The sequence below is a fragment of the Talaromyces atroroseus genome, assembly GCF_001907595.1.
Source record: "Talaromyces atroroseus strain IBT 11181 chromosome Unknown scaffold_3, whole genome shotgun sequence".
Taxonomy (NCBI): Eukaryota; Fungi; Ascomycota; class Eurotiomycetes; order Eurotiales; family Trichocomaceae; genus Talaromyces; species Talaromyces atroroseus.
Genome location: NW_017971435.1, coordinates 2,142,000 through 2,168,147, shown reverse-complemented (window position 1 = coordinate 2,168,147; position 26,148 = coordinate 2,142,000). Strand labels below are relative to the sequence as shown.

General features: G+C 48.6%; 9 protein-coding genes across 9 annotated transcripts; 3 read left to right on the top strand and 6 right to left on the bottom strand.

Annotated features, from left to right (window-relative positions):
- Window positions 1-59: 59 nt before the first annotated feature.
- On the bottom strand, window positions 60-1,475 carry UA08_03777 (hypothetical protein; the record flags this gene model as incomplete). Its single annotated transcript, XM_020266115.1, has 2 exons — window positions 60-280; window positions 341-1,475. 2 exons carry the CDS (start codon window positions 1,473-1,475, stop codon window positions 60-62), a joined length of 1,356 nt encoding a protein of 451 aa, XP_020121501.1.
- A 1,028-nt stretch (window positions 1,476-2,503) lies between these two features.
- Window positions 2,504-4,272, top strand: UA08_03776 (Anthranilate synthase component 1; the record flags this gene model as incomplete). The annotated part of the gene is made up of 4 exons (XM_020266114.1): window positions 2,504-2,515; window positions 2,577-2,725; window positions 2,792-2,865; window positions 2,936-4,272. The coding sequence occupies 4 exons, from the start codon at window positions 2,504-2,506 to the stop codon at window positions 4,270-4,272; spliced, it is 1,572 nt and encodes a 523-aa protein (XP_020121249.1).
- A 181-nt stretch (window positions 4,273-4,453) lies between these two features.
- On the bottom strand, window positions 4,454-5,993 carry UA08_03775 (hypothetical protein; the record flags this gene model as incomplete). The annotated part of the gene is made up of 2 exons (XM_020266113.1): window positions 4,454-5,347; window positions 5,403-5,993. 2 exons carry the CDS (start codon window positions 5,991-5,993, stop codon window positions 4,454-4,456), a joined length of 1,485 nt encoding a protein of 494 aa, XP_020121504.1.
- Window positions 5,994-6,786: 793 nt separating this feature from the next.
- On the top strand, window positions 6,787-9,746 carry UA08_03774 (hypothetical protein; the record flags this gene model as incomplete). Its single annotated transcript, XM_020266112.1, has 4 exons — window positions 6,787-6,846; window positions 6,915-7,123; window positions 7,189-9,637; window positions 9,705-9,746. The coding sequence occupies 4 exons, from the start codon at window positions 6,787-6,789 to the stop codon at window positions 9,744-9,746; spliced, it is 2,760 nt and encodes a 919-aa protein (XP_020121723.1).
- An 821-nt stretch (window positions 9,747-10,567) lies between these two features.
- On the bottom strand, window positions 10,568-11,827 carry UA08_03773 (60S ribosomal protein L8-B; the record flags this gene model as incomplete). Its single annotated transcript, XM_020266111.1, has 4 exons — window positions 10,568-10,768; window positions 10,826-11,335; window positions 11,399-11,470; window positions 11,825-11,827. The coding sequence occupies 4 exons, from the start codon at window positions 11,825-11,827 to the stop codon at window positions 10,568-10,570; spliced, it is 786 nt and encodes a 261-aa protein (XP_020121724.1).
- Window positions 11,828-13,045: 1,218 nt separating this feature from the next.
- UA08_03772 (hypothetical protein) lies at window positions 13,046-14,193 on the top strand (the record flags this gene model as incomplete). Its single annotated transcript, XM_020266108.1, has 2 exons — window positions 13,046-13,605; window positions 13,674-14,193. 2 exons carry the CDS (start codon window positions 13,046-13,048, stop codon window positions 14,191-14,193), a joined length of 1,080 nt encoding a protein of 359 aa, XP_020121725.1.
- A 297-nt stretch (window positions 14,194-14,490) lies between these two features.
- UA08_03771 (hypothetical protein) lies at window positions 14,491-19,353 on the bottom strand (the record flags this gene model as incomplete). Its single annotated transcript, XM_020266107.1, has 11 exons — window positions 14,491-15,496; window positions 15,555-15,732; window positions 15,796-16,008; window positions 16,066-16,163; window positions 16,226-16,380; window positions 16,435-17,010; window positions 17,074-17,765; window positions 17,821-18,002; window positions 18,073-19,051; window positions 19,112-19,225; window positions 19,284-19,353. The coding sequence occupies 11 exons, from the start codon at window positions 19,351-19,353 to the stop codon at window positions 14,491-14,493; spliced, it is 4,263 nt and encodes a 1,420-aa protein (XP_020121726.1).
- Window positions 19,354-19,746: 393 nt separating this feature from the next.
- Window positions 19,747-21,058, bottom strand: UA08_03770 (hypothetical protein; the record flags this gene model as incomplete). Its single annotated transcript, XM_020266106.1, has 2 exons — window positions 19,747-20,043; window positions 20,108-21,058. 2 exons carry the CDS (start codon window positions 21,056-21,058, stop codon window positions 19,747-19,749), a joined length of 1,248 nt encoding a protein of 415 aa, XP_020121727.1.
- Window positions 21,059-22,429: 1,371 nt separating this feature from the next.
- UA08_03769 (hypothetical protein) lies at window positions 22,430-24,766 on the bottom strand (the record flags this gene model as incomplete). Its single annotated transcript, XM_020266105.1, has 2 exons — window positions 22,430-24,580; window positions 24,647-24,766. The coding sequence occupies 2 exons, from the start codon at window positions 24,764-24,766 to the stop codon at window positions 22,430-22,432; spliced, it is 2,271 nt and encodes a 756-aa protein (XP_020121728.1).
- Between the last annotated feature and the right edge of the window lie 1,382 nt (window positions 24,767-26,148).

Genomic DNA, 26,148 nt, shown 5'->3' with positions numbered 1-26,148 from the left:
CATTCTTCGTTCTTCTCTTGCTGAAATCTATACCGATGCAGTCTATATGCCAATTACAATCACGTCTCAGCGCTTAATTCCTTGATGATCCTTTCTAGTTGGCCTATACAGTCGAGCTTCTGGTTCTCGCGCTGAACCTCTAAGCAGCGAGTCTTGAAACTGTTGTCCGTCAACACCTTGTCCACACCATCCCGAATGGCCTCAGTACTGGGCCGGTCAGTCTCCAGATTGACGCCAATTCCAGCAATTTCGCCGCGCATCGACACCTCGGCTTTGTCCTCTGGATGAAATACAATGGTAAGCAATCTATATCCTACAAAGAAGATGATGATAAACTCACGGCCTCTTCCAGCCCACACCATGGGAACACCATGCATGACGCCAGAGATGAAGCCACCGTATCCTGCGTTGGTGACGAACACGTCGGCGTACTGTAGCACCGCCTCGTACATCAGATAGTCAACAACCTTTGCATTGCTGGGTATCTTGAATCCGTCCAGTTTGGCGCCTTTCACGCCTAGGACACCAATGACAATGAGGTCATCCCTGTCTGCAAGCGCTTTGAGAGTAGGGATCAATAGCGCGTTGTAGTCCACCGCAATAGTGCCCTGGGTTATGAAGACAACTTTTTTCGGGCTTGCAGCCTGCCTGTTTGTCTTGAGCTCGTCCCACCATAGAGGCAGTGGCATTGACGGGTCGATCTCCTTGGGTGGAGTGCCGCCAATGAAGTTTATCTTAGGCGATAGGTCGCTGCGCGGGTACTCCAGGCTTGGGCTGCATGGCTGCACAAAGATATCGTAGCTTGTGGTCCAGTGGTCGAAGAGTGGCTCTGTCACTTTGTCGGTAGCACCAAGCTTTGCGTACACAGAGGTGGCATACTCGCTCAGCTCCTCCTGCTTGGCCTTCATAGCCTCATACATGGCAGCGTTACGAGCACGACCCGCTTCGCTTGAATCCGGCCGGATGCCGAGTCCAAATGGCGCAGTATCAATGCTTGAGACAACCAATGGCGCGGTTCCGAAGCCAATGACTGGTGGAAAGCGGTCGTATCCCTTTGGGGGTGGTGCACCACATGCGTACGGCAAGGTGCCCATGAATCCTATCTCCTGGACAATAACCACGCCCTGGCCTGGATGCTTCTCCCGGAGCTCCTCCAGCACCGCCGTCAATGCCCTCATTCGCTCCGGGGTAGTGTCAATGAAAAACGCCTTGATGCTCCAGAAAAAGGCCTCCTGTTCATCAGGGATCTTGAAGAATTGCTGGAAAGCTTCGGGCGTGTAGGGATTCTCTGTCGGGTAGAAGGCTGCACCAGTTTTCCTGATGACAGCCTCAAAGTCGGCGCCGCCCACGAAAGATACATTGTATCCTTGTTTGACCAGGTGGGTAGCGTGTGGGAGAAGCGGCATTGTATGTCCGTATGCTGTCGGACAGGCGAAGACGATAAGTGGCTTTGCACCCTCATTATTAGCAGCCATTTTGGTAGGACTGCGCTTGGCCCGTGCTTTCCAAGCGAGGCAAAAAGGAGAATAGAAGATGGGCTCAGCTAGTTGATTGTTGGCATTATTTGAACCAGCATAAGTGGTGGATGGTGATAAGGAGCCTGACCGGGATTGAAATGTTGGATGCTGAACAAAAGTGGTCCACCACTAAAATCTTATTATGATTAGCCAACACAGCTTACAGATGGTTGCAATTAGTATCTGCATAACCGAGGTATTAAAACTATTCGCCATGATATGCAGTTTTATGGCGTGTCTCTACTTTCACTCAAGAATTAGATGCACTATTAAGTTATAATTCAGAGTGCACGGTGTAAACGACTGGTCTAGGCCCTAACTGTGAGTTTGATTCTACTAGCTCGCAATACTCACTACGTTTAGGACTTGGAGTAGCGCCATGTTTCAAGGGTGGATTTACCTTTAGGAACGAGCGACAGTAGATAGAATATTACTATCAGGCTTCAAATCGGCCAGCCTCTATATCTGCTAGCCAACTCGGCAGTTGGATTTGAGGATAAATCCACTCCTCTGAGATATCTGCTGAAGGGAGCTATTTTTCCGGCTGTGCTCAATGAACGTAGAATGTAATCAGATACTCCTTCTAGTCAAACTCTCCATGGTAATCGAGGGCTTATTTCCTGATAAACAAGTCTTTTCTACTCTGCACAGTGTTTGGACACTGGATAGTTACAATGTAAGTACTTACTAGATGGAAAATCCCCAGGGCGGGGCTGCCCGTTGGCGGTGAGTGAATACCTAAATATATTCTGCGGGTTGAGATAGCCATGATTCTGACTCACCACCGGGGCAGACAACCGACATTGTTTTTTTATTCAAACAATCCCTTCTTGATCCTTAGATCAGTGCATTGACTACTGCTCTCGTACCGAGCAACAGAATCAATTGGCTTCGTCTCGCGGTAATATGCCTTGTGTTGGTCGGTAGGACCTTTTGTCGCTATCCACCGAGCCTTACCCTTGGAAGAACACATAGAACGCCACATTATGTCTATACCGGTCAGTCATTTCACATCGTTTTCAGATCGCCGCGGCCAATGCGTACTGACGCCGTGTTCAGGCCACCGTAGTGCCCTCCCTGGAGGTCGCACGCGACGTTATCGCTAAGGCACGAAACTCCGCAAACCCTCCAAATCTTCTTCCATTGACGACATCCATTCCGGGCGAGCTCCTGACTCCCACACTTGCTTATCTGAGAATTGCCGCCAAGTGAGTCTGAGTCGTCGTCTCTGCTGCTTGGGTCTCTTCCACATTTTAACACATGCGCAAAACCAGCTCGAAACAATCATTCTTGTACGAAAGTGCCGCTACTACGGAGACAATAGGGCGATACAGTTTCGTTGGAGCAGGTATACACCACACTGAAGCGTTTAGGTGAACCCATGGATTGATTGATTGGCTGATTGACTGTGATGTTAGACCCCAGGAAAGTTATCAAAACAGGCCTTGGTCATGGCCCGGAATGCGACCCTCTGCCAATTCTCGAACAAGAGCTTAGCCAATTTCGCAGTGCAACGGTACCCGGCCTGAAACTGCCTCCGTTGACCGGAGGTGCTATTGGCTACGTAGGATACGACTGTATCCGATACTTCGAACCGACAACAGCACGGCCGCTGAAGGATGTGCTCGGTGTCCCGGAGTCTCTATTCATGCTTTTCGACACCATAGTCGCCATTGACCACTTTTTCCAGGTCGTTAAAATCATAACATATATCCCTATCCCCGAGAACGATTCGGATCTGGAGGCGGAATATCGCAAAGGCCAGCGAATTTTGCAGGAGAAGATCGACATCCTTTCACAGCCAAACATTCCTCTCCCTCTGCAGAAACCCATTATCCCCAACCAGGAATACACATCAAACATTGGGCAGGCAGGCTACGAGAGCCATGTGACGAAACTTAAGGAGCACATCAACGTTGGCGACATATTCCAAGCTGTCCCTTCACAGAGATTAGCCCGCCCAACCTCGCTCCACCCTTTCAACCTCTTCCGACACCTTCGCTCAGTCAATCCGTCTCCGTATCTATTCTATATTGACTGCACCGACTTCCAACTTGTAGGTGCCAGCCCCGAGCTTCTGGTCAGGGAGGAAAAAGGCCGCATCATCACCCATCCAATTGCTGGAACTGTCAAAAGAGGCCAAACCACCGAGGAAGATGAAGCGCTTGCTGCTGAGCTGCGAGGAAGTTTGAAAGACCGTGCCGAGCACGTGATGCTCGTGGATCTAGCTCGAAACGACGTCAACCGAGTATGCGACCCCATGACCACTCAGGTTGATCGGCTTATGGTCGTCGAGAAATTCTCGCATGTCCAGCACCTTGTGTCTCAAGTATCCGGTGTACTTCGACCGGGCAAGACCCGATTCGATGCTTTCCGTTCCATCTTCCCTGCAGGAACTGTCTCTGGAGCCCCCAAAGTGCGCGCCATGCAGCTGATCAGTGAACTGGAAGGCGAGAAACGTGGAGTCTATGCAGGAGCAGTCGGATATTTTGGCTACGATAGGGTCAGTGCCGATGGATCATGTACGATCGCTGGTGATATGGACACCTGTATTGCACTGCGAACGATGCTTGTCAAGGACGGCGTGGCATATTTACAAGCGGGCGGAGGTATAGTCTTTGACTCCGATGAATACGATGAGTACGTGGAGACTTTGAATAAGTTGGGTGCAAACATTGCTTGCATCAAAGGAGCTGAAGAGAAGTATCTTCAATTAGAGAGGGCGGTTGCAGCAGCGGCCAAAGATAGTATATAATGCGGGATGGTTATGTCTTCTTTTTATGCTTTTCTTTCGTTTTTTCCCCCCACGGGCATATGGATATCTACTTTTTTCCTTCAAAAGTTAATAGACTTGCAGATTGGTTCTCACCCAGGTGGACTTGACGAGATATTTCGTCCACTGTCTAGATGCATACACGTATCTATAAATATACAGCTCACACAACACCGTCTCTGACAAACGACAAAAATCTATCAACCAACGCCGTCTTTTGCAGGCGCTCCGGGGAACATGCGTACTCCTCGATGGGAAACCAGTCCTCCACTGCATCCTCTCCCTTCAGAAGCATTTCTGCAATCGCCTTTCCCGTGAGCCAGCAATTGACCATACCGTTACCACAAAACCCTGCGGCTATCCATTCCCTGCCTTTGCCCGACGCTGGTTTCCTCTCAGATATTTCATATGGAATCTTCCCGACGATTGGGTTGTTGTCTATTGTGAACCCCATAATGCCAGTCCACCTATCCACGACACGCGTCCCATTCCCATGCTGTAGTCGCTTTTGAACTGCAACTTCAATCGTCGCAAGCGCTGTTTCGTTTTGTAGGTCGTCTCTGATACTACCAACATCGGCATCTTCAACTGATACTTGGCCTGTAACGAGGGCCTTCAGGAAGCCACCGCCGAGGTAGATATCGCCCGTCGAATTAGGCGACTGAGTAACGTAATCATAACCCAAATTATAATGCAATATCCATGAACGACGGTCCCCCAATCGCGGAAACGCCGGTGCGGCAGCTTGTCGTGTCATTTGCCCGCGAATGGGATATAGCTTCCCCCTAAGCCCTGGGAGTAGATGGGCCGCAAACCCATTTGTGCAGTGAATGACATGTGTTGCCTTGAGGTCACCCCTAGAGGTCTTGAGCACGAATGGGTAATCGGTGTGATCCGTTGTAGATATATTCTCAACGGGGGTGTGTGTCTCAATTGTCACGTTCGGGTATAACTCTCGGTTTGAAATGTGCGTTGTTACAGCACCGACCAGCTTGTATGGCCAGAGAGCACCGGCTGGACCTGTGATGCATCCAGCAGCATTGATGGTACCGAATTTCTGTGAATGATGAGTGCCAGGCAACAAGCAACAAGAGTTCTCAAGTAACACAAACCTCATTCATATCGCTTCCCTCGTGGACTAGCCACACGTCTTTCTGCTCTGGAAAATCCTCAAGATAATCCGCAACTTTCTCTTTGACACGCTCAAAAGAATCTTCATCATAAAAGACATCCAAGCTGTCCACACGTCTTAGTAGGCTCAACTTCTCAGCATCCGACCCCAGTTTCCCGGCCAATTCCACCATTGCATCCAGCTGAGCAAGCCGAAACTTGACGATCTTCTTGGCCCCTTCCTTGCCAAAGAGCTCTTTTAGCTCTATATAGTCATCATACGGATCCTCCTTACAATGTCCACCATTTCGACCCGTAGCCCCTGACGTGAGACTGCGTGCTTCAAGGATGGTGACTCGGAGGTTCGCCTGTTGCTGCAGCAGATGGTATGCTGTGCTAATGCCGGTTATTCCAGAGCCGATGATTGCAACATCCAGCTCAGCTGGCAGCGTTGCAGACTGGTGGTTTGCGAGTTCATGGGGCTCGCTTTGCCAACATGCTGGTGTCGGGTTGGGCACTGGCAACCCCGGATCTCGCGATGCTTTTTCAGCAAGAGCCTCGCAGAATTGAGTTATAGGATCTGGATCTGACATGATGTGCGTATATAATATCCAGGCAGTGTAGCGAGATATATCTTCACAAATCGATGTTGGAGGGGCAAAGGAGGAATAACGCAAATTACCCCGCTAGATCTTGCGGATCCGAGTGGAAATAAAAGCCCTCGCCGAGCGATAAGCCAGCACTCCACTACTCAAGACGTTCGTAGTATGTACTGATATATGCAAATAGCTCCATAGATATGGTCGTGACAAGTTACAATCGAGTGCTGCTAGGGTTAGGGTTAGCATCGCGGGCGCCAAGCCCGGCGGCCATTGGTTCCCCTGGGTGATGGACCCAAACGAACTTTTGTTGACATCTCCGACATCATCAACAACACAAAACACACAAAGAGCGACTGATGCAGGGAGAGAGCGTCCTTGTGTCCTTTTTTGTTTCTTTCTAAATACTAACATCGCCTTTGTCTCTCCCTTGCCTCGACCGCCAAACGCATGACCCGAAACTCAAGGCGCTCCCCGCCCCGACTTGTTGATTCGACTCGTTGACACTAGACAAATCGCCGACTGTTGTCGCAAGACCGACACCAGCTGTTTCGCAGAGACTGCGCGAATCACTGCTATAGAAGTTTTTAAGGTAAATACCAGATTTCGCCGACGTCTTCTTTTTTCCCGCAACCGCTTTCCCTCCCTCCCCAGGGCGCTCTGAAAACAGAGGGCTTGATTTGATGCGTTTTGCTGCGTTCTCTTTCGATGAGGTGCTAATAAGATGGGTAAATGGCTTCCAGGAAAGAAATATTGGCAGCGCCTTTATTGCCTGCAACCCGCAAACATGGCTGACGGCGAAGAGGATTTCTCGTCTCTGCCCTTAGCAGATCGCTTTTCACACAAGGTCAATCCGCCCTGTTACCGTGGGGCTATCTGGCGGCAAAACTGATGTATGAGTTGATATTCTTATAGGTTTGGAAAGTCAGGAAGGAAGGATATGAAGATGCAGTCAAGCAGTTTGAAAAGACGCCAGATGAATCAGATCCCGTATTCACGCCATTCTTACAAGATCCCTCCATGTGGAAGGGCGTTGTTGCCGACTCCAACGTTGCCGCCCAACAAGAAGGTTTAGCAGCCTACTGCGCGTTTTTGAAATATGGGGGTGTTCAGGCCTGCACAAGGTAATCCATCGCATCGTCTTGTACACACGTAAGCATCTATATCTCTAACCCTTACTCGAAACTAGGTCGCGAGGTGTTGCGGTCCCGGCCATCGCTGAAAAGGGTCTTCCTTCGACACGTCCTGCTGCGAAGGCAAATGCGCTTGAGGCTCTCTTGCTGTGCATAGAACTCGACAAATCCGATCCCGTCATAGAAGATTTACTCCCCGTTTTATCAGCCAAGCAACCAAAAGTGGTCGCCGCAGGCCTGGCTGCTATCACAGCTATATATCATAATTACGGCTGCAAGCTTGTTGACCCGAAACCTGTCCTGAAAATTCTACCCAAAGTCTTTGGGCATGCTGATAAGAATGTCCGTGCTGAAGCACAGAATCTAAGTGTAGAGCTTTACCGGTGGCTTAAAGAGGCCATGAAGCCTGTTTTCTGGAACGATTTGAAACCAGTACAACAACAGGATCTGGACAAACTATTCGAAAAGGTTAAAGAAGAGGCTCCACCAAAACAAGAGCGATTAACGAGGGCACAACAGGAGTCAATGGCTGCAGCGCCCGCAGCCGGTGGGGATGATGCCGGTGAGGCTGAGGAAGATTACGGAGAAGATGACGGGGGTGATATGGACCAATTCGACCTCGCAGAGCCTGTCGACGTGATGCCGAAAGTACCAAAAAATCTGCACGAACAATTAAGCTCGACAAAGTGGAAGGACAGGAAAGAATCATTGGATGAATTGTATACTGCCCTCAATGTTCCTCGAATTCAGGATGGACCATTCGACGAGATTGTGAAGGCACTTGCGAAATCTATGAAGGATGCAAATGTTGCAGTCGTTACAGTCGCTGCTAATTGCGTCGACTTGCTTGCGAAGGGACTGCGTTCTGCATTTGCAAAATACCGCTCGTCAATCATGGCACCGATTATGGAGCGTCTAAAAGAGAAGAAGCAGTCCGTTGCCGACGCATTGGGCCAAGCATTGGATTCCGTGTTCGGTTCTACCAGTCTATCTGAATGCCTGGAGGATATATTTGAATTCTTGAAACACAAGAACCCGCAAGTCAAACAAGAAACCCTGAAGTTTCTAATTAGGTGCCTAAGAACGACCCGCGATGTGCCCGCGAAACCTGAAGTGAAGTCAATAGCGGAAGCCGCCATCAGATTACTTACAGAGTCGAGCGAAGTTACACGATCGGGTGCTGCAGAGATTCTAGGAACGCTGATGAAAATCATGGGCGAACGAGCGATGAACCCTTACCTTGATGGCTTAGACGAGATTAGGAAGTCTAAGATCAAAGAGTATTTCGAGACAGCCGAAGTCAAGGCCAAGGATCGCCCCAAGCCGATCATCGCACCTCCTAAACCCGCGCCGGTTGCAAAAAAGACTGCCGCTCCAGGCGCAAGGAAACCAGCTCTGGGGTTGAAAAAGGCTGCCCCTGTTGCTGCACCCCCCCCCGAAGAGGCATCTCCACCCCCGAAACCAAAAGCTGTGGCCAAGCCCGGACTTGCACGCCCGGGTGGTATTCCCAAGCCAGGTCTGGCTACTCCTGGTTCTGGATTGAAGATGCAGCGACGTATTCCCGGTGTTGGCGGTGCCGCAGCAGCTTCTCAAGGATCTCCTAAGCGTCGTGTATCCTCTCCGCCTCTTGATGACGCTCCGCCGACGCCGGCGCCAGCACAGCCAAAATTCGGTTTAGGACGTGGCCTGGCAGGTCGCCCAATCAGCAAGCCTGCGGCGGCGTCAACAGAGGTGGCACCCGCTCCCGCACCTGTCGTGTCTGGTCTCGCAGCAGTTGAGCGTGCCGAATTAGAAGAGCTTCGCCTCGAGCGAGACCGCCTCTCGAGGATGAACGACGACCTAAAATCAGACAAGACGAAGCTTACGTCTCAAGTCACAGAGCTTCAAAACCAGAATGCACAACTGATCGAGGATCATACGAGAGATGTGTTGAGCATCAAAGCGAAAGAAACGCAGTTAGTACGTGCACGCAGTGATGCAGAGACGGCGGAACAAACAGTCCAGAAACAACAACGTGAAATTGAACGTCTCAAGCGTGAACTGGCTAGGGCGGTGCGCGCCTCAGCGATGAGTCCCCCAACTGTCCTTTCGGATGGTCTCAACACTGGGGTCTCAGACAATGGCCCCTATTCGCCCGACACCGGTACCTATAACAGCAATGGCTCCCGTCATGGACATTATATGAGTTCGCGATTAGAAAGCACTCGACCTCCAAGCTACGTCTCCAGCCCAAGCGAAGACAAGGAAAACAACGGGTTTGGTTCACCCACCGCAGAAACGAATCTGGATTCTACCTTTGGTCGCAGGAAATTCAGTCCTCCCATCGGACAGAGTCTTTCAAGCAGAGGCAGCCCTAGCCGACCTACCGCTCGCTATGCATCAGCCAGTAGCAATAATAGCGAGGAACAACCGTCTATAACGACCCGATCCGCCGAACCAGCCGAAAACTGGAAACGAGCAGCAGAAGTAACAAGTCAATTAAAAGCTAGAATCGAACAGATGAAGGTAGGCTAGCTTCTTATTTCCCGTCCCTTTTTGCCTGGCTTTCAAACTAACAACATATACCAAGCAGGCTCGACAAGGTCTCTCCCGGCCTCCGCCATCGGCCCATTAAAATATTAGATTAGGTATATCAATCTTTATCAGAACTGTATGGAAGAAAAAGATACCCCAATGCAATGACTGTCTACGACCGAAACTTTTTCTTTTACTCTTTCTCAGAAGGGCGTGTTCCTTTCCCCGCTCATACTTGCAATGAATGGGGCGGTTTTTCTTTTCCTGACGGTGTATATTTTTCTTTTCTGGAGCTGATTGGCGGGACTGGACTACATATCAGCTTTTCTTGTCTTATTTTTTTTTTTCTCGAGTTTTAATCTTATCTATTTAATCATGCTACTGGATTTGGTTCACCAGACAGATTGAGGAGTTTTGGTCTCATTTCAATAAGCGTCTATATAACTCATGGTCATGCCTTATGCATGGTGCAGGTGTGGCGTTGGCCAGCTGGATTTAGATAGAGCGTAGCGTAAGTCTAAAGCTAAGCTGAACGTGTGTACAAAGTGGATAAGTCGGTTATTCCTTCACGCACAAAATACTTTACTCGCCTGCTTCTTGGACATTTACAACCCTTTTGTGAAACAAAGACAAACCTAACTAATCCATTGATTCCTTACTGCATACAGGCGAGACTTTCATAACCTTGATCCAAGCATCAAGGAAAAATTGGCATTTAACGGTAGTATGAAGGGGGTATCTGTAAGGAAATAGAAAAGAAACATGTGAAGGTCATCTCTTCATTTAAGGTGCAACTTTTTTTGTTTATAAAAAAAAGGCAATGATAGACCAACAGATAGATAAACCTGTCGAAGCTAAATCACAGCCAAAAAGAAAAACTTTTTCATTTTTTCTTTGGACGTTCACTCATCAAGGCTTCGTTTAAATCTTGATGGCGGCCTCGACAGCCTTGCGCTTCTTCTCCTGGCGATCATTGGCCTTGGCACCCATGATACCACCACCCCAGTGACGGCGGTTCTCCTCGTACTTGTCAGAGTAACCCTCCTTAATGGCGGAGACGAGCTTGGAGAACTCGGAGTTGTCCTCGGAGCGGACCTCGGTCAGAGCAACGACAGCAGCGGTCTTGACAAAGGAGTTAGAACAGTACACTCAAGTTAACAAGGACAAGACAGAACAAACCTTCTTGTGGACAACCGTTCCGAGACGAGCCTTGCCCTTGATGATGGCGTAAGGAACACCCATCTTGCGGCAAAGAGCGGGCAGGAAGACAACCAACTCAATGGGGTCAACGTCGTGAGCAATCAGGACAAGAGAAGCCTTCTTGTTCTCAACAAGACCGACAACGTGGTTGAGACCGTACTTGACGGCGTATGGCTTCTTGGAGACATCCTCCTTCTTCTTGCCCTCGGCAACGGCGGTGGCCTCCTTGAGGAGACGCTCCTTCTTCTCGGCCTTGGACTCAGGGCGGTACTTGTTGAGAAGCTTGAAGGTCTGGGCGGCGGTGTTGCGGTCGAGGGTGTTGGAGAACTGGGCAATGGCAGGAGGGACCTTGAGACGGAGGTTCAAGATCTTCTTCTGGCGCTGAAGACGGACGTACTCGGGCCACTTGACGAAGCGGGACAAGTTGCGCTTAGGCTGGATGTCCTGGCCGATACCGAAGTTGCGGGAGCGGGACTCGATAAGAGGGTTCTAGGTATTGTTAGCAACGACGTATACTTATTGAACGAGGCTAAAAAAAATTTTTGGACTCACCTTGGTCTTCTTGCTGGCACCGGCCTTGCCCTGAGGGAAGGGGGCGGGAGCAACTTTCTTACCCTTTGGAGGCTGTCATTGAGAAAAGAAGAAATCAGCAAATCGTGTTCCACCACATGCTGTAATCTTCTTTGAACTCTAGAGAGCAACACGAATTCGCAATACTGCAAGACATTTCTGCCGTTGCACATAAAACGAACTCATGGCTCAAGCCAAATCATCACCAAGCTGTCCACAGTGAAGAGGATGTTTCTTTGCAGAAAAAACACTCATCATCTGTAGACAAGCATTGGCGGAATTGCTTTGCCTAAAGACTTTTGGCGTCTTTGGTCGATTGAGACGTGCATCTCAATGCAGAGGAAATTGGATCTCTCTGAGAGCTCATGGGAAGACTCTTGCGGAGTCATTGTGAAGTGTCTAGCTTACCATGTTGTCGATTGGCGATGGTCGGGTGCTGGATATGCACTGTGTTGACTTAACAGGGGGACGAAGAAGAGAAGAAATAATCCAAGCGGCTGTCGAGGAAGTTATAAGTTTCCGTGCGCGAACAATAAGCGAACCCAGTGGGTCTGGTCTGTGCGCCCACTGAGCCAATAATATGGACAGACTATCCACAACGCGGCTATCCCTTATTAGGGAGGGTAGATTAGGGCTAGCCCTTATCTGCATCTCTCACGTGCGCCATGTCCTGCGTCAAGATGAGTCCGACTCTTGGTATCTCATATTCATTGAAAGTGCATTAAATTTACATGTCGCTAGAAATGCAAAGTGATCGTAACCCATATATAGTACAACCCATCATCTCCAAGACCCCAGTCCCGGTATCCCGACCGAACTAGCGGCATCAATCGCAGTCTTTTTCCCTCGTGAGCCCTCTTGAGCCTTAACCCCTGCCACGATCTTATCTAGATTCGTCTCAATAACGACGCCACCAACTATCATTTCGCTCAGCGTGGCGTGCAGTGTCTCGTATCCGAATATAAGATCCAACTCGCACACGTTCTGAAACAGTCTATCGAGCGCCTCGACAAAGACCTGGATAAGGTCGATCAGCGCGAGCGGTGATTCGGTGGATGTCGAGATCATGATAAATGAGAGAGTAGCGTATGTACGATATGTGATTTGTGTTGGTGCATCGGAGGGCCCGCTGGCTGCTTTGGAGCTTGCGCCTTGCGATAGGATAGGAGGTAAAGGGAGGAAGTTGCATGCCGACGGAGGGCGTTGAGAGACGAGGTCGTATATTTGTTTGATGAGCTTTTGCTGGATTTGAGTATCCTATATGGCATGTCAGTTCTTCATAAGCGCCTGCTTGCCATTAGACACGAGGTTCATAGCAGAAGTAGGATAGCGTACAAGCTGTGTATAGAACTTGGTCAGACGTGGCTGTCCCGTGTTATTAAACACCAGAACAGCGTTAATCATCTTGACTGGCAGAGTTCAATCAAGATAATTTAACAATATATAAGAGATGCGCAACAGATTTGATTCTTCAGCTGTTCAAGATTGTCGATGATGATGCAGCGGGGAACTACTGCGGCGGATCAGTATTAGCGCCGGAGCTTTTTTTGCCAAACCTTCCAAACTCCGTCCTGCATTTCTGATATAACCGATAGCTTAGTGATTTCAGTCTTAGAACCTTCCATAACAATGAGGAAACCACCCTTGCTATCAGCACACAGACTCTACGGCACAGGATCGCGAATATCGCAACAGCAACATCAACAGCAAAAGCGATGTCTTCAATCAACAACAACCAAGTCGCAAACCAGCGACAGGAAAGCACCTGGACGCATAATATTCGACGACCTCAAACCAACTGACCTAGCAGCATATTGGGACACCGAACCACCCCTACAATCAGACCTTCAAGCAGCCCAGCGCTTCTTCGCCCCTTCGCGCCATTCACCCGTGAAGCTATTCTCAGCGGCGCAGTTTCGTACCATCCCCGGAGATTCCAAGGAGCCCGAAGTAGCCTTTTTGGGACGCTCGAATGTCGGAAAAAGCTCCCTCATTAATGCCATATTGGGCGAGGATATATGCTATGCTTCTGGAACACCGGGTAGAACGAAGATAATGAATGCCTTTGGAATTGGGGGTACAAAAGGGGGGGAATCGAAGATTGTCTTGCTCGACATGCCCGGATACGGCAAGGCAAGTCAAAGTGCACAAGGTGTGGAGATTATGAAATATTTGCAAAAACGTAAACAGTGCGTCTTTGCCCCATCCCTTGCAGACAAGCATGCTTAAAGCACCTGATTGACAGCGAATATTGCAGACTCCGACGAACGTACGTCCTCATCGACCTGCTGCATGGTTTCAAAGACACCGATAATCAAATCTTATCCTTACTCCGCAAATATGGAATCTCGCATCAAATCATCATCTCCAAAGTTGACCGTATTCTCTCCAGCAAATCGAAGAAACTGACAGACTTCCATGTCCAACGAGCCGTCAGCGGAGTGAGACTTGAAAGACTCCAAAAATTACTCGAAGATGTCAGGTCGACTGTTCAACCTGATCCAAGTATGGGGGAAGGCCCCGGCGCGCTGGGCGAGATTCTCAGCTGCTGCGCAACAAGAAAAGTAAATGCGGCTGTTGACAAGAGCTATCTTGGTATTAATGCTGTTCGGTGGTCTATTATGAAAGCCACTGGGTTTGATGGGACTATCCAGCCAGTTGGACTTAAAGCACCAGAATCTTTGCCCTCAGACTCAGAGCCAGAGCCAGAGTCAAAACATAGGACCGGTCGACTGCGCCTCAAGGGCTTGCGTGCTCGCCGCGAATCGAAGATATAGGGTTTTAATTGCATGCTGAACCACAATCTGGCTCTGAAAAAAAGGTCAACCAGGCTTAACATTGTCAAATTGTGTTAAGTTAAATTATATGTATACTACTAAACAACCTGTAATATATATTTAGGTGAGATACAGCTCATTATAATGTTAGATACCCGAGATGTTTTCATGGCTTCTTCGCAGGCTCCTGTCGCGAGATTACTTACATATATAGGATAGTTACCTATGCAGTTTATTTCTTTCAAGTGCACAAGCAAATTTTTCCTTCCATGACGAATGGGCTGCAGGATGAACACGTCAAATCCCGGAGAAATTGACTATGTCCCCAAATTCTTGCAGCAACAATTGATCAATATCTTCATCTTGAGCTCGCGATTGATCCATTGAGCTAGCTTGCAACTCACTTGACGAAACCAAGTGATGACGGCGTGCTTCATTATCCTGGTCGGCAGAGACTGACTGTGTCTCAGTCTTCGGGCGCTTAGATATGTTCTTGCTGCTACTTGTGATATTATTCAATGGCTCAGCTCTCCGTTTCAGTGATTTGGCCTTCAGTTCGGCATCAAGATCCATGTCCTTTTCATGCAGTACTTGCGGCAGCACAATCTCCGTGTCGAATGACGTTGAGTTAGGCGCATTTTTCGAAAGTATTTTGGATACGTCTGTAACTGATGTCTGAAATATACTCGGAGCATGTTGCTCAGTCCTTGCAATGTGTGGGTTGCTCAAATACTCATTCTGATCAAAACTGCCGTCCGGATCAACAGCGTCACCTAGCTTTTTTGGTCTAGAATCGGATTTTGAAATCTCCTGTGCCACAGGCCTCGCCGGAGAGAAAAGCTCATCCAAGCTGCTGTCATCATATTCACTTGAAGAATGCTTTCGATGAGCATGCGAGTGCCTCCGACCTGCAATATTTCTCTCGGATTTGTCAAGCGTAGGACTGCTCTTTAAAAAAGCAGTCTGTGATGATAGGATGTCTAAATTAGCCATCCGTGTTGCTTTCGAGTCAATTGCTTCGCGGTCAGAGGCTTTCTGCTTCTGCGGCTGCTTTGTCAGGTAACATTTTGATAGTTGCGGCCTGGTTGGCTGAGTAAGATCTAGGTAGTCAATTGCGTCGTCATATGAAAACTCATTGTCTTCATGTGTATTCTTCTTAGACGTCGTCTTTCCTCGCTTGTTACCGGATAACGCCAGCTGGCTGCTTTTTGTCCGATCATCTTGACGAGGTTTCATGGAAGTGGTTTTATCATGGAGTTTAGGAGGCTTGTCAAGACCTTCGCGACAACAGAAGTGTTTGCACCTAGTATCCTAGTTAGCCAAACTCGCCTCACTGTGTGGACGGGTAAGGAAGTACGGACGTTGATTTGTCTTTGCACTTATGATTGCACTTGTATTTGCCATTATCAAGCAAAACTGGCTGTCCTCCATTCGTGTCGCGAGGATGCTCACATTTACCACGCTCGCTTCCCCGAGACTCAGTAGGAGCTAGATCTGCGAGAGTTTGCTGCTGGGAATGGTTGTTATCAATATCATAGCCTTTAACATTACCAGTTAGTTGAGGAACAAATAAAACTTGGGCAACTAAACGAAATCCCATACTAGCAGCAAGAAACGCGTCATCTGGAAGATCATCATCATCGAAGTTCTCAGTGCGAGACGAAAGCTTCGTCGGTTTCGGGATATCGCCATTTCTGCGCCTTGATGTGTTCATTGAAAAGTTGTCAGATGTTTTGGGCATCTTGTCAGAATAGTCACCAGAGAAGAAATATTCTGGAACATTAGGCTTCAATTCTGCGTATTGACACGTTCCACCTAGTCGATTAAGTCAGCGCTATATTTTCATAACCCATAGTGTCCATGCAAACATACCAATTTCATCGCACATAACATAGCATGTAATATGCTGTAATGGATTTGTAATCTCCGCATTCAGTAGAATCTCATGGTCGTTTTGAAGCTTTTGCGCACTAGTTTTCAATGCCAATTATATGCATGCTGTGTGGGTATATAATAACTAAATACTACTTACCTCATGCGCCGAAAGTCAACAAGTCGACCATCAGAGATCTCCGATAGAAAACAGACGTATACCGGGCGTTTATGGAAGAAAGTCGGTTTCTTTTCATTCAAGAAACCTGTGTCCACCTTGAAGGTGATTCTCACCGATTTGCCGACTTTACTCGCCTAAGGAGAATGGTCAATCAGCAGCCCCTCTATAAATGTTACCGCGCCACTTACTTTCCCTATCATTTTGATGGTCACACGTAGTTTTGGAAATTCCGCAAGTCTTGCAAGAACTTTCATTCCGAATGGCGGGTTCTTGCTCAAAATCGTATCGATCCTGTGCGCCTCTGTTTCTTCCAAAGACTGGATAGTAGTAATCCCTGCACTGGCCAATTTCCTGACGGCGACGACACCGATTTGCTCGATTTGTTTCATTTGAAGGGGAGAATTCTCCCAAACCCGCCCGGCAAAGCTCCGACCAAGTTCTAAAGAGTTTCTCACAGCTACGGCATCCTCATTGTGTATCTGACAATCAATGATGCAATGTATAAGACGATTGATGTGGTTGAACACCATCGCTTTATCCTGTTGAACTTGGAGCTTATGTTTCTGGAACTGCTCGCCAGAGGGAAAATCAACTGCACCCAGCTCTGACTGAATAAGAAGTGATATCTTATGAGGATGCTGGGCCACATCTACTTTTATTGGGAATCTAATGCCATGAGCACGATTGAGTTCCCTGTAGAAAGGGCGCTCCGAGGCCTTGAGCCGCAGTTCATGGAATTCTTCTGCTTGAGATATCGCTGATAACTACAACATATTAATTCAGCACCTAGTCTAATAGGTATGATAATATGGCAAGTAAAAACTCACAATTTCTGATATCTTTGCTCGTGGTGGCAATGACAGTATGGTTTTCATGGTCTCAAACTTGACGTAGTACTTAGCCATAGCATCACCGAACGGAGTAGATTTAATAGGACCTTGTTGAGACACGAGGTCACTCTCTTGGAGAAGTTTCACATCTTTCTCGCAAATTTGTTGCAGCACTTCATCTTCATCTCTTCGATCCGCATTCTCTTTCAACTTGTAACGAGTAGGGTTTCTCCTGAGTCTCACAAACAAAAAAGTCCCGGCGAGCCATTTGATTGCACTTTGAATGTCCGAAATCGTACCTAGAGAAATCTCCGCATTCAAATGGTCTATGAGGTTCAAGTGTAGACAGCTCTCCAGTTGTTCTGTTCCCGATATCATTTTTTCATAGAACGGAACACGTTCTTTTTTGGTTAATATAACAGCGACAGCACTACCGCCAAATTGTGGCCGACCAGCTCGGCCGAGCATCTGCATAATTTCCAAGTCGGTGTATTCCTTGCAACCACCATCCTGCCAGCAGACAGTATTCTTGACAATGACAAGATAGCAAGGAAGATTAACGCCCACGGCGAGAGTAGATGTGCAGCATATGATAGTCAGCTTGCCATCCAGAAATGCTTTTTCAACAGTATGACGATCTTCGCTATCTAAACCAGCATGATGGAACGCCACACCCGCATTGACAAGTGCTATGCCAAAGCATGATGAGTAAGTAGTGATTCAAAATAGAATATTGAGACACACCTTTGAGATCAGCGTTTTTGACAACTGGAATTTTTACAGGAGCAGACCAAAGTCGTTTGTAGGGGATAGTATTTGACCATAGTTTGGAGAGTTCTTTTGCAGTAGAAATAGCAGAGTTTCTTGTACAGCAAAATATCATCATCGGCTTTCTGTTTGAGTGTTTGGAAATAATCTCAGGGAGCCTATTTGACAGAATAACAAGAAGTTAGCGACACTGGTTGGACTGGAACAGAACGGAACAGATCTTCATACTTCGATCCGCATAGCCTATCAAAAGCAAAGTCGTTTCCAGCGCACGGATAGCCATACACAAATTTTTGAAGTTTTGTTGGACGAAAATCTTCGCCAAAATGTTCTTTGTGGGCGGGTAGATGTTGCAGAGTATCATTTTTGCCTAACCACGTAGCAATGTCCTCAGAGTTCGGTATCGTAGCACTCAGGGCGATGAACCGTACGTTGGAACCGACGGATTTCATCCGAGATATCACGGCCTCAAGAGCTGCGCCGCGAGTTTCATTAAGAACATGGACTTCGTCAATCAAGAATAACCTTATAAGCTGCATCAGCTTGGCGTGATCTCTCCATCTTCTGGTCATACTGTCCCATTTCTCAGGGGTAGTGATTATAATGCTGGCAGTCTGTACCAGTCTAGACTGAGCATAATCCGTATCTCCTGTCAACTCAGCACACTGTAGGCCCAGGGAAGTGAACTTGGTAGACCAATCGCGGAATCTCTCAGAGCACAACGCTCTTGTTGGAGCCTGATACACTAGTTTGAATAATCCATCTTTCAGAATATTCACTAGACGGCAAATCGCGAGCTCCATGATGACTGTCTTGCCGCTTCCCGTGGGAGCGGACACGACAACATTGTAGTCATTTTCGTAAACATGCGTAAAACATTTTGATTGCACCGCATTGAATAGAGGGTAAGGGAATAGGGCCCGAAACCGGTCCGGCAGAGCCTGGGTTTCAATGAGGTTAATGCCTTGGACTACGGGAGGCGCATGTTTGAAGGAAATCTGACGGGGCAAGGAAGGAGAAGCCGGCAACTGATGCCCTGCCTTATCATCGATGATAGTGGTCCAGTTCCGTGTTCCAGAAAAGGCCGGCGTCGAGTATAATTGAGGCTGACTAGGTCTGAAGTACCGCAGCAGTGGACTAGATTGGAAACTTGTGTCTGGCGAACTAGAGTACGGCCCTATGACGGGCGATGTAGGGCAAGTAGGTGCTAATGATTTTGCATGAGCCACAATGAACAAACTATAGAACAGACATTTCCGTCACTGACGCTCCTGTGTAAATTGATTTGAGAGACTTCCCACTGAGTGTTGGAAACCGTTTCGTCTCGCTGCTGGCCGGGAGTCCTCCTGTTGCTCTCTAAGCTGAGCTAATAATTCGCGATCTGTCACCCTAGTCAGAAAGCATTCATTCTTGGAGACGGTAAAACAAGACCCTCTCACCAAATGTGTCAAAAGGAACATCATCTTCTACGGCTGCGATGAAGTTTGGATTGCTGTGACTGAAAGACATCTTTAACGACGACGAGAGGCCGGAGTTGAATGCTTCACAGAACGAGGATGGTATTTTGATACAGATAGACAAAAAGCAATAGAGTGAGGTGCGGCGAGGGACGGAGATTCATCGCGACGGCGCATCAAGCAGGGAAGGACCCTACCTGGAAGTCACGGGATCCATGGCTACCGAGCACCAGATGTTAGGCATATCTTTCCTGGCTTTGAGGATTCCTGTATAAAGTCATATCAAATATCTAGCTAAGCAAGAAATGGCAGAAGCCCCATGCACAACAAAAAAAGCACTCGTTCCGAGTAGTTAACATCGATGTAGGGCAATCAGAGGGAGACATCCTTTCTCTCCCCCTTTATCTCTAAAACTTATATTCTCATTCGATACAAAGAATCCATCTTATTCGCCTGGGTGGAGGAAATAACCAGGGTTATTCTGGTTTGTTTTTACCCTTGAATGGCTCGGCGACGCAGGACGCGACGTTGAAAGGCCGGCGGCAGAGAGCAGGGGAGTGGTGGGAAGTTTGATGGAAAAGTCATTGAGAGGGGAGAGAGCCGGTTTATTCTTTTCTTCAGCTGTGTCGTAGCTCTCAATACGAATTGGGGGTGGCCTGACTCTAGTCATTGGTGATGTATTTGGCGTAGAACTGCCATATAAGAAAGTCGCAACCAGGACTATGGCAGCGCCAATACAGAACTAACAGAATGAGTATGTCTTCCTAGCTGCCGTTTAAAGTAGATTGGAGAGGGACTTTGCTTACATTTGCCGACAATTTTAAACCAAATAGAGACAGACTAGACAAGATGCTTGCAACGAGACTGAGGCCCGTTGCAGTTGTCTTCGCAGTCCTGTCTGCATATGCGATTGTCAAGCCAGCACCAATGCCGCCAATCGCCTGAATGAATATGATCAACCAGACTATCCAGCTATAGCCGGCAAAGAATCCCTGGTTGGCAATAGTCTCTCCGTCAAGGAATATGACACCGACGAAGAAGGCAGGGACCACGGAATAGAGAGCCAGCTGCACATTACGAATCCATATCGATGTCTTCGCAACACTGTCTATGATTACTTTCTCAAAACTCGTCGCAGCAAGGGCAGAGGCGACGCAAGCAAAGAGGGTTGCAATCAACCCTAAGTGGTCGTCAAGAGGGGGGTGCTCAAGCAATATATCCTCTTCGATGCCCTCGTAGCTAGCAGAGCGCTTTACAATGTTCATTGGAGAGTAACCCTTTGCCTGCTTCCATTCTTCCATGGATCTCGGAAAATGCACATACCCATCTCTAGCCACGAGGCGCCCCGACCCATGGCCGGGGGCATTTAGAAGCACAATGCCGATGGCGAGGAAGAGCAACAATCCCCAGTTGCGCGCCGGGGTGTACTTCTGTAACATCAACAGGCCGAAAATAGCCGTAAAGAGCAGCTTTGCCTGATATGTGATTTGGAAAGTGGCCGGTACGAGATTGGAAAGAGCCACGTACTGAAGAGAGTTGGCTACGGTGTAGAGCAGCGCTGGAAGAGCCAGCTTCCAGCTATCGCCCGAGAAAATGGTATCGGATAATGTAGAGAATAGTGACGTCGCGGGCATGGATGCCGGTGCTCTTTTGGATATTTCGTATAGGGCCACCGTCAACGAGAGGGCAAGTTTAATGGCCTCGGTGAGGAAGACGGCTGTGGAAGTGACATATCGTTTCCCGGCGACCGCAGGCATTATTCGAGAATAATGAATTAACTAGTTAGTTGCATTGAATGTTAGTACGTAGTTGTGATCAAACACACAGAGGAAAAAGAAGTTGTTGAACACTCACCACAACCGACGAAGCATATTGTATGGCCAACTATCAACGGCACGAGTTAGGATAACACGATAACACATAACAACCCCGCGGGTCTCTTACCAGAAGCACAGAGAGTTTCCGAATATAAACCGAGCTCGAATTCAACGAGCTTTGTTTGATTGACCTCATATTAGCAAATCAAAGCCAACCCGACCACCCTGTCTTTCCCTGTCCAGTGTCTTTCCAACTGTCCTTCTCCGCCTCCCCGCTGTGCGCGATCAGAGCTCACGCGATGGAATGGGAACAAACAAACACCCCCAAAATTGGATCGATCCAATTCGGAGTCAAATATAATACTGGTAGGTATTCCGTTCCATATGCCTGACCTCTGAATACCCAAAGACTTGGAAAGATTGGTGCGGCGGGTGTTTGCGGTGTCGTTGCTATTTAAGAAAAAGAAAAGGGATGCAGTGACGTCTTCGAGCTTGGCACACGATGGGGCAGATTGGCCGATGGGATCGGCGGACAAGAAGCACAGAAAAAGGTGAAAGAGTGACGCTGAGACGCGGTGAAGAAGAGGATGCACGTCGCCAGCAAGAGAGCGAAGCAAGGGTTAGCGAGGTAGACTTGGGTTCCCAAAGCATGTCAAGTTTCAAAAGGGGATTTTGTTTGTTGTTCTTGATCAGGCTTAGTCTGTCTGGGGTAACCAGAGTCTGGAATCGCCGGTACTCTGGCCAATCGGACGCGGGTATCTTCACCTTCAGGCTTCAACTACTATATGTATGATATGAGATGATATAGTTATACTGAATAGTATACTACTATGGAACTATGGATATAGCATGCACAAGCAGACCGGGTTCCGAAAGTATTGCATGCTCACCGACTCCGACATGCATATCTCCCGTGCAACCTGACGTATAAGCTGCTTTTTGAAACCTCAATTGATTAATCTTATGACAATATATCACATACAGAGATATATATTACACTGAAGCACAACAGACATATGAGCAGAGCAGAATATACATACAAGAAATAGGTATACAGGTATTGTGTTTGGCCGGCAACACAGGAGAAGACTGAAAAGAAAATTGTAACGACGTCACTTTTGTAACCACGTTTCGCCAAATGCAACCCAGTCTCGCTTGACAATAACAAAAGGAAATCCGAAATGTGCAGTATTATGTTGGTATCCAGAATTTTATGCGAGAAAATCCAAAAAAGAAAAAAAAAAAAAAAAAAAGTAAAGAGGGAATATGGACACAAAGAGAAACAGTGAGTGGATGAGATTACTTCAATTTCTAGTGCACAAAGGTTAGATCGTGGGGATCTCGACCCCATTTCACAGCCCACAGTGGATACGGGGGATCTGACGTTTTGTCTGATTCGGAATCGGCCAATACGATTGCCTCGCTGCTATCAGTCCTGCGGCGGGAATGGCGTCGTGCCACGTCCTGAGGAATTGGCGGTGGCGCATGTGAGGGGGGAGGCGCGCGTGGAGAGAAACGGTGAAGAGAAAGAGTAGGAGGAGTGACGGGCGACATATGTCCAATAGTCGATGTGGACGAGGGCGTTTCCGAATACGCGAGGCTAAGTCTTGGGGACGACGTATAATTGGTACTATCGGTCTTCTGTTCGCTATCAGACGCGGAGCCCAACGATATAGATGTGTCTTGTTCTCTGGAGGAGGTATTTTCACCTGCAGCCGGTGGACTACCCGGGGGGAGTCGCATAGCCGTACTCAGTCGGAGGAACGAAGTATCGAACTCGGTCTGGATAGACTCTGGGGAGCGAATTCGTGGTGGAACTGACGATGATCGCGAGTCAACGCCGGAATGAGGAGCATTGCTTTCAATGTCGTTGAATATACTAGGAGTGATCCGACCATTTCGGAGTCTCATCGCTTCTAACAATGACTCTTCCTGCCGCGTAACTGCGATGATTCGACTTCTTCTCTTGGCAGAATGGATGTCATTGCGTGTTCGCGGTGCGCATTGTTGTGGTCGCCCAGTGCCGCTTGCTTCGTCCTTCTGTTCCTCCGGTTCCTCGATCAAGGGGGCATTGAAATGGCCTGATGACCCGAACATCTTCCCCGACACAGACGACCTTCCGGCTGAAGAAAGGGAGTCGGCCCGGGATCGAGTGGGACGTCGCATTGTACTGCGCGATGTGGAACTGGTACTAGAGACGTTTGAGTGCGTTCGGTCGAGGCGAGCGGCACTATGGGTCCTCGTAGCGACCACCGCTTCAGCACGACATATTTCCGGGTCTAAATAATCGTTCGTAGCAAAACTGTCTCGAGATGTTCGGGATGGAGCAGCTCTACTGAGAATCAGCTCGCCTTCATACTCGTCTTCACTTGTATATTTCTCATCTTCAGACTCGGATTCGGACGATGACAAGGATAAAACGCTGGTTTTGGTCAGATCTGAACTCATGAATGTACTGCTGCTTTTCTTTTTGGACAGACGACCGCCACGTTTCTGCGATGAACGCAAGTCGCCTTCAGATTGCCATGTCTGCAGTGAGCCTGGCACTCGACTCGCTGATTGAGAGGGTATCTGTTGACGATTTGGATGATGACGGCTTGAGCGATTATCACGTGAGACGCGGCGGGACATGGAGGATGAAGTGAATGTTGACCTTTCCGACCCTGTAGCCGAAGAAGCTCTTGTTGAAATGGTCTTTGGTCGGGATTCGATCGCTGGCGGTTGATGGACCTTCTTGGTTGTTTGTGTGTTGATTTTATGAGCGGGGGGTTCGACTTCTTGATCTCCCTGATCATCGGCATCATCATGATCACCTGCCTGCATGTCTTCAACGTCGAGGGAATCCCCGAGGCGAATAATCTTTTCCAGAGGAACGTCAAACCAATCCATTGGCTTTTGAGAGGCACGCTGTCGTGTCGGAGGAAGGCGCTCTTCTGGAATCTCCTTGACGAAGGATATCCGCATATTCCCCTTGGAGCGTGGTTTCGAGAGCTTGGTTGGCGCAGGCTTCACCGAGTGTTCCGAAGTGACGGGAGACGGTGAATGTGTGTACCGCTGAGGCGAAAGCAACGGAGCCGCAGCAGGTTTTGGCTTGGGGAAGAGAAGAGAGAGGTCGAGTCTGCTGGGTTTCCGCTTGGGTGGACCATTCATCGATTCTTCCACCATTTCTGCGACTCTGTTGGAGCCTTGTTCGAGATGGGGGAAGCCGATGCCTCGCATGTCTTCGACGACGCCGAACGCCAGATTACGCTGCGATTGCGAATCCAAGGCATACTTTTCAAAGTCTTTGTCGTGGGCGAAGTCGGCGAACGAGCCCGACTGGTGTAATTGGGGCAACTGAGGTGCCTCGGGCAGCGTACGAAAGGGAGGTTGTGCAGAGGGTTGGCTGGAATGATAGCTCCGTCCCAGTAACGGGGATGATGCTCGGACGCGGAGTTCTCGAGAAAAGGAGTCTGGCTGGGGCTAGAGTCAGAAACGCAAGTGGTCAGCATGGAGGGAGTATTCCTGGGGGGAAGCGGATTGCTGTACCATCTGGTTCCTCATTGCGTTTCTCGACAGAGGCTTTTCGTCGTACATGACCGTTTCTGCGTTGATGCTTGATGTCCGCACGGCAATTGGAAAGGGACTCCGCAGCGACTGGCGTCCCATGGCGGCGGGCCCAATGGCGTAAGGCCGCTAGGAGGTCTGCAGTCGAAGGAACGACGAGATTTAATGTTGTTATTGTTATTGTAATTATTTTTTTTTTTTTTTTTGCGCGATGGTGAGCACCGAGCACTGAGCATGGACGTGAAGCATCGCACGGGGTATATGTAGGACGGGCACGGGAGCGATGCTGAAATACTAAAATAAAATAGGTAGACACACGGGAAGGCTGCGCGAGAAGCGGAGAACGGACCCACGGCCGAACGCGCTACGGAGTATTATCATCGAACCATTCCCAAGGTCCAGCAGGTGCAAAAATGGGGGAATGGCTTTTTGGCCTCCCAGTGACTATGCAAGATCGATCCGCGCAGCCCCAAAGAAGGAAATGCAGTTCCACGCAGGGACAGCAGCCGTGTTCACTAGCTTACTCAATAGCGGTGTTCCACGAGCGATTCGCAAATAGCGCCGCATTCACTGTGCCGATCCGAGAGATAGATAGATCCCCTGAAAGCGATCAACTGGCACTGTGGCACTTTGTCAGGCACTGGGCATCAGTGATCAGTCAACTATACGGCGCTGCGCACGCTGATTGGCTGCAGGCTCTGTTTCAAACTAGCCGGCCACATGGTGCTGTAGCAGGAGCTGAAACGAGGCAGTCTGAATCCAGACATCATTGCATTGCCTGCATAAAGACTCCCCCTCCCTGTGTTGTGGGAAATCTCTCGCCAAAGTTGGCTGCAAGCGAGCTATAACGGCCGATCTTATACCCTTTGACTGGACGTGCGCTGTTTCGAAGACTTCTGCTCTGCATAGCACGAATGCTAGATCTTACTTTTAAGTGGTTCCATCTATCACGAACTAGCCGGCACCTCCAAAGTTACTTGGATGATCCTAACAGAATACTTCTCCGCAGTTCGTGGGCTGAACAAGCCGTGTCTCACGTGCGCTGAGTATTAGAGTATATACATGGGCCATGCTATATGTCAAGAACAAGAAAATACGTATTATAGCATTAAGAATGGAGAGTATTGAGCAAGCCACTGATTCTCTTCAAGATCGTGCCAAGGATTTCCTAATCAAGGCAAACTTTAGGGTTTGGTTCCCTTTGGGGAAGAAATCTGCCACGCAACCGGCCAATCAAACGCGGCAGCATGCCAACACCGCGAGAAACCTCAATGTTATGGCCGGCACAGCTTTATAACGAGTTCGCTATATTTGTATCACTCAGCTGTACAGGTGCAGCAGGACTCTCCCCTTGGTCGACCCATGCGCATTGTCCTTTCCGTGCGTTCGTTTCTTATGACCGCCGGGCCGACGTCAGTCGGGAACGAAGGCTTTCGGGTCCGGCATATCTTCTTGGCCGCTGCATAGTGATGGTATGATATAGA